Source organism: Schistosoma mansoni, chromosome 1, assembly GCF_000237925.1.
Source record: "Schistosoma mansoni strain Puerto Rico chromosome 1, complete genome".
In the NCBI taxonomy this organism is placed as follows: domain Eukaryota; kingdom Metazoa; phylum Platyhelminthes; class Trematoda; order Strigeidida; family Schistosomatidae; genus Schistosoma; species Schistosoma mansoni.
The window spans coordinates 20,654,406-20,662,200 of record NC_031495.1 but is presented as its reverse complement, the minus strand read 5'-3'; the positions used below and the strand labels follow the sequence as shown (position 1 = coordinate 20,662,200).

Sequence of the window (7,795 nt, the reverse complement as noted above, 5' to 3'; positions counted from 1 at the left end):
CAACCACTCATACTTCACAGCACAACTGTCAGATTTGTTGTTGGTTGATCCAGCTATTTCACCTATTATTTCTCACATTCAAAAATCCAGAACCTATTATTTGTCAACGCATCATCTCTGTGCAATGCTGCAATAGTCTAGTTTTTATATACACTGTCCGTCAGTTTTAGACGAAACATAAAACGAAATCTACTCAATTGAGATATCTACATCTAGATCACACTGAGGCAACACTAATGAGATTAGAAGTATTTGAGCAAACGTATTTTGATGCAGAAAATAGTTTCATATATATTTTTATACAAACAATGAATAGGGGAAAGGTAATCTATACAATAATAGAAAATGAAATATTTATAAAAATGTACAAATATTTAATATTCACATAAATAAGGTTAAACTGAAAAGGATGATAAAGCAAGAGAAGCCAATACAAATGAATAGAAGTATTCTATAATCAAATGCAATTATAAACTGTGCATATGATACATATATGAGTTATAATATTCAAATAAGTAATAAACTAGTCGAATTATTCTAGAGATTCTTGTAAATGAAAGGGGAATAAACAAGTTGGCATAACTGTTGTGTAATAATAATATTAATAACAATAATAATACTGATAAACTTGATAATCTCTGTTATAGGACAATGAGTGAATTAACAAAATTTAAGCGTTAAAAATTAAAATGAATAATCTGTTTATTTTTATGTATATAAATGTATGTTATGTGGTATATGTTTATGTTTATACGTTCAATCAATTAAAGTATCACAGAAACGGGAGAGAGTGAGAGAGATTCCAAGCATATATTCACCTTGAATGGTCTGGAGGTTGAATGAGCAATCAATACAAAAAATACCCATTGAAACAATGAAAAGAATCATCTTTATGTATAGACTACTGTTTACTCTTGTACCATGAAATAGAAATTACAAAGTGAAAAAAGGAATTCAACTGAAATATTCTGTGAACTCAAATACAAAAAAAAATGTAAATCAATAATATTCTGTTTATCTGCAGTTTCACCAATGATGCTGGTTAGTAATAATGAGAATAATAATAATAATTAGGTATTAAATAAGATAACTTTTTCAGTTACTCTTGAGGAAGGCATGACACATCTATCGCCATTAATAATAGAAATAGTACCATTAGCAGTAGTCTTCGTTGGGCTCCGTTTACAATTAACAATAATAGTTCGTTCACATTCACTTTTCTTAACTTGTTGATGTTGTTGTAATTCCTCCATTTCAGCAATGGATCCGTACGCCCAGTCGATGAATTGACGACGACATGCTTCAGATGGCATATTTAAACTAATTACAGGGCCATTAGAATTACACAGTTGAACTCCGTATCGATAATCTGATTGTATTGAAAATAATAATAAAAAATACAAATGAGATTGACAAGCATTCGACAAGATTGAATAACTATGCAAATTTATATCAAACAATGTGCATATTTTCGAGTATTATATTAATAATTTCGTTTATCAAGGGTAGTTCAAATTAATAGCTAGTGAATTAAAGTTGAAAAGCATAGTTGTTGCTTAAACCTATTTCATTTTTCAATAAGAATAACGGTAGTAAAAATTTTACCACTTCAAAATTATACCTAAACCACTGAAAATTAATATCACTGGAATTTTATTGGTATCAGAAAATGTGAAATTCAGAAGCTGAATATCACGTCATCCATTCTTTTATCTTAAAAACGCAGTTTCGCAACGGGGGAAAACACAAGGGGTTCGGATTTGGAGTTAATTTTCACAAATATGACCTTTCCCTTCTAAATTATTTCATTTCCTTAAACATAAACATGATTTCCTTCTACCCCACCTACCACAGAAAATGGATCGTTTTTTTGGTTTTTTTGCCCTAATGATTATAAATATATTTCAAATATTATCATTGTAACAAATATTTTTATAAACAGCCCATTGTAAGAACTTAGCAGGGAGTCTTTTAAGGCAGAGGAATATTGTTTGCAGTATTTTGCAACTTTATTTGCGTGCATAATCAATAATTAGGTTGAAAGGGGGGGACAGAAGCTTGTGACAAGCAGGGAATACGACAAAATGGAAACAACAAATATATTTAAGGAAGCATGCTATCAAACCAAATGTGTCTATACAAACTCGCACGCAATTTGTTTTACCAGGCCTATAATAGGTTTGTCAGGGTGAATTATTAATAGATAACAATTCGCCGTAGGCTCTTACGTATATAACTAAATAGTATCGTCTGGTGAGAATCACCTTAGTTCAAGTACCAGAGCATTTATGAGCACAATCCCTTTAATCTATACAAGATATTGAAGTTCGTTTGAACAAGGTATTACCGAAGACGGGTTACATAACTTGCCATAATCTAAAAGATGAATATGTAATCCTTTGTAACTACCATTTAATATACGATCACCATTCAATTGTTTTTCTGTAGTTATGATTAGTTCTATACAAATTCTGTTAATATTAGGTACACAAATCATATTTTTTTTTATATCTTACGTCATTAGAATATATACCGTATTGTGTCAGATTTAAATCATTTTGAATGAGTATTACATTACATCATGTGGAAATTATTGATTATTAGGAAAACTGATTAAATAATAAAGCATGCTTACAATTTGATTCAAAGACCAACACTCGAAGATCAAGGAATGGATAAACACTTCGAACTTGAAAAGTTGTATCCGTAGCAAATGGTTCAGTTGAACAGAACACCTTTTGTGTTACATCTTGAACCGGACCGAAAGGACTACAACTACTGTCATCTCTAGATACGGAATTCCTTGGTGTATAATGACGAGTACCATTTTGATCTCCAAAAGCAACTACTGCGACAGAATTTATAAGGGAACCTGATCGTAAACGGGTTGTATTCAATGATTTGACAACCACTAATATGTCGTTAAATATTAGTAAGTGGCGCCATCGAGCATTATTTCTACCCGGTAATTTTCGAGGAGCAATTTTTTCAATTTCTTGGGTCAATATTCTGCCAATGAAACGACGATGTCGTTGTACAAAATTGTCTGTTTTTAAAGGACCGATCAAAACTCCATCCAAAGCACGAAGTTTATCGGACGGATCTGGTAATGTCTTAAACTCAGAAGCAGCAATACGATCATAAATACCTTCCAGTAAATCTGTAGACACATCATGATCAGAATCAATTCCACGATTATTGTTAATAAAGCCTTGTTTGGTCATTCGTTTGCCCATTTTTCCAACGTTAGGATTATGAAGATCAGTGTGTAACAAGAGCACTGAATATGCTAAAACTTCCACTGTTTCAGGACTATGAAAATTTTTCCGGACACGATCTGGATTTTGAATAATATATACTTCATGAAATATTTTCATTAGGTTAGCGATTTTTTGAGATTCACCCTGAAACAAAGAATAAAGAATGGTTAAGGACAGTGCGATCACCGAAATTTGTAAAATATCAACTATGTTTAGTGAATTTCATTGGAATCACGAACCGATCTAAGTTAGACCACTATTGAAAAATTGGAAATACTATACAACTGTTTCGTCCCGAGTGTGAGACTTCTCATCGACATCTATTCAAGATACCGCATCTAGAAGTCGGACCCAAAAGTTTCTATCTCAAGACCGACTTCCATCAAACCAACCGACCTAGTTAAATCCAACAATTTCCACAACCACTTAGTCTATTTAATGGATTGGATGATAAGCATAAAAAACAATAACAATTAAAAATAATCACTGACTACTCATTATTTAATTAAATTTATGAAAACTTACTGAGGGATGGAAATGTCCGATAACTGAACGCAAGGCAACATCCACTTCCATATTCTTCATATTGATCAGCAATAAAAATTCCCTGTAAAAAATTAATTAGTTGGAAGTGTTATTACATCATATGGAATTTTAAAATGAAAACCAAAATGAACATAATCCAAGCAAAGCCATTTATACCAACTATTATTGTTGAAACTCACTTTAAAACTTTCATTGCCAATGTGTTGTCAAGTAAACCAAAGTATTCTCCAATAGCTTGCCGATTGAGATTTGGTTCATGGAATAAGAATTGAGCAATTTTAATGGGATCAGACAATAAAATATAATTTCTTATAAGGTAGTTGACTCCTTCGACTGGGTTCCTGTGTTTAATAAGAAAAAGAATCTTATTTAAAAATTCACATTTGTAACAGATATATATAATCGAATGTATGTGTATCAACTGATAAAGGTGTCTTAGATTTATGCATATAACCATACACAACGTGACCCTTTTTCGGGCTCCTCATGGTTTGTTAATGGTCCAAAGTCCGTGTGAAACAGAAGGGTTGAAACAGAGTTGGCAACTCTGTCGCATAAAAATCGAGCTACACACACGCTATATAGTAAATAATCACTCACCTATTAAACAAAGTGCAACCTGCCAATAAAGTACGTTTATTATTTGCTCTTTTCATAGACTGACGTAAAGTAGTCGCCCAACTTGCCGAAGATCCTACTAGATTTCTATGTTCCCTCATGTCTCTACTTTGAGTTTCCACATCTGTACTTCGAAATGTACTACTTAGCTGCGATGAAAGCCCTGAATCTTGATCACTTGATTTATTCAACTCTGAATACATATTCGTCATCGATGATCGCGTGGTTGGTTTGTAGATCACAGGTCCTGAGGACGTAGAATTAAGAAATTCAGAAGGAATCGGTAGTCTATTTCGACGTTTCATGGTTGGAGTGTAGAATGTATTCATAAGAGACTTGTGAGATCCAGTACTCTTGCCAACAGAATGACTCATGCTTGTGAAATCCGAAACAATCGAACTGATACTTGAATAAGTACTGTTTTGATTTTGAGAACACGGACCGTCGATACCAGTAGGCGGAATAATAAACCAAGATTCATCTCCTTCACTCACACATTTTTCAGAACCAAAGGGGTTTTTGTTAACAGCTTTAACTTCATTGATTTTATAATCTTCTATATTGTTATTCTTCAAAACAATAACTTTCTCATTAGTTTCATCTTCAGAATCACGATGGTCACAGCTACTTGTATGATTAACGTCGTGCGATAAAAATTTCCCGGATGTGTTACTTTCCTGTGATTTCGATGTTCTAAAATCAGTGAAAATAGAGGAAGTATGAATGATTTGAAACAAGAAAAATAATCGATCGACCAAAAAACAGTTGCATTGGAATTTTGTTAGGATATGAGCAATATTGTCTGGATCATAGAGGATGAAAGACGAAAAATATTAACAAAGACCTCCATATGTTTTCAAAATGGATTCTAGTTTATGGGAGAAATTTTACACCAGCTGCTCAAATATTTGAGTTGTCTGAGTCATCCATTTAAGCTTTGTCCGTTAAATCTACCATACGTATGTGCGTGTGTGAGAGGATAAAATTATGCACGTGGAAATTTACTTATGTATCATGCCCATATAAAACACATATGCTATCTCTCCCCCCACCCTAAATGTTTTTATTTTCATCCCAACTGTCTGACCCTCTAATTTGGTAACAGGGTGGTAGGTTGAAAGACATATTCATCGTTATAAATACTTAATCTTGTGAGGCATACCACCTTTCACAAAGATCCTGTATACACGTGTACGCAGAAACAATTTTTAGTTTTTCATCATAGAAATTCCCATATAACATAGGTAGTTTATTTTGGATCTGAGCTTTTTATATCTGATCCACTTATGCCTCAGCTCAGACACTTGGCTATGAGTCATAAAATTTGTGTATCACGATCACGACCTTGAAGTTTTTGTACAAACAAAACCCAGTAGATATGATAAGTAAAAAAGAAAGATAGTTTTAAAAAAATACGAAAAAAATAGAATTGTATAATCTAGATATTTAAATGTACTTAAATGTAAAAATTAACTTTGAAGGGAGCTGAGTAGTTGATATCCTATCTTGAAAATTTCTACTAGTGAATTATAAGAACGAAAGTTTAAATGCAAAAATAGTCAGTTGATAAAATTGCTAACACCTAATGCACACCATACATCTATCTGGTAAATTAAACTTGGTTGAGGGGTTTCAGACTAAAATAGAAAAATTGCCTAAAAGAAATTATTTTACAAAAAATCAGACCAACCGAAAGGTTATTAATGCGTGAATTTAGATTTACTTATATTATATATAATAAGGAACCGTTATACCACATCAACTTATTTAAAGGTAAATTACCATAGAAAATCAATATTCTGTTGCGGCCTAACATAGAAACGTGATAAAAAAAAAACTCAAATTTACATAACTAGATAGTACAAACCGAACCCTAGAAATATAGAGAGGTAACTCACATAATAGGATGGTTTGAAATACATCTATGTCTCAATAGACTGCGACGGGATTTAAAAACTTTAACATAAGGTGTAATTGTTTGCTGGGCAGTTTGATTATGTAGACATTCTTGTTGCGTTTTTTCAGGTATTGATGACCTGTTAGCGATAACTGGTACTATACATTCAGTTGTTAAGGAACTATGAGGTAAAGATCTTCGTGGATGTTTAACATTCTTTTCAAACCATCTTGTAAGACTGCTTTTACGTTTAGTACAAGTGGTCATTTGATTTGATTCAATTACGTTGGATAAATCTGATAAAACTTTAATTCTTTTATCAAATTGGTCAGCATTCGTATCAATCATTCCGTCAGTTGGTTGTACATGCTGGTCGATATGTAACGGTGATCGGTCTCTATAATTTAGTATAGACCTCCGTCTTTTCCACTGGTTAAAGTCAAATTGAGGATTAATATTTTTCTTCTCTGATTTATTCATGATATCGGATACTGGATGTTCAGCGGGAAGAAAAGTCATACTAAATCGTTTTACAAATCGTGTTAACTTTGAAGAAGGAACATCTGATTTATAGTCTACTTGAGGTGTCGGTTGATTTAAATTTTCAGAACAGATAACAGGATTTAAGTTTTGATTGATATTTACGTCAAGTTTAGCAGCTAGAACACGTTGTGGTGTTTGGCGTATAGATGTTAACCTCATCCGTGGTCTTGGTCTGTTTGTTTTAAGTGGCCGTAAAGCATTCAATAATACTGGCGGTGAAGATTCCATTTTTTTGAAAATGTTTAATATAAATGTAATCGTGCTTTAAACTGCATACAAGTTAATTAGATATGAAATTTATTCACCTAAACCGATTACCCTTTTAATATGCTTTTTAAGCTAAAATAAACCAACCAATCACATACCTAGGGATTTTTTTGTTGCTATTAACCAATCAGGATTTAGTAAAGGAAAAACATGTCCACGCGATAATTTTACTCGTGGTTGTAAGACCAGTAAGAAACAACAACAATAGGTCGAAAAATAGATTATTAAATATACTAATCTAATGAGCACAACATGAAATTTGATTTGTCAGCTTCATACTTTAGCAATTGCGATACGTTTTAACATTTTGTATGTAGTTATTTTTCCAATGATTAACTCTATTGCCAAAGCAAAGAATAAATTGATCTTCGTAAAAGCTTCTAGCAGTAATAATATGGATGAATAAAAATCTCAACATAATATGAATAAAAAGATGTAAGGTCCCCAAGAGTGAATATAAGCAGAATTACTGTAGCAAACTAAATTTGATTTTTGAAAAACTCAATTTTTAAAGATAAGTTTACATTTTTCGTTAAATTACTCATATTAAACTAAGCATTAAATAAATAAGGATTACTGAAATTATCTGGAATCAATTAGTAGGAGACAGAAAGAGAATATATCGATTTTCTATCTATTTACACAAACTTCTAAGACTTAGAAT

General features: G+C 32.1%; 1 protein-coding gene across 1 annotated transcript; it reads right to left on the bottom strand.

The window, feature by feature from the left end:
* Positions 1 to 995: 995 nt before the first annotated feature.
* Smp_034660 (cytohesin-related guanine nucleotide-exchange protein) lies at positions 996 to 7,092 on the bottom strand (the record flags this gene model as incomplete). The annotated part of the gene is made up of 6 exons (XM_018793606.1): positions 996 to 1,369; positions 2,636 to 3,404; positions 3,786 to 3,867; positions 3,986 to 4,147; positions 4,407 to 5,117; positions 6,323 to 7,092. The coding sequence occupies 6 exons, from the start codon at positions 7,090 to 7,092 to the stop codon at positions 1,071 to 1,073; spliced, it is 2,793 nt and encodes a 930-aa protein (XP_018648101.1). The 3' UTR covers positions 996 to 1,070.
* Positions 7,093 to 7,795: the final 703 nt, after the last annotated feature.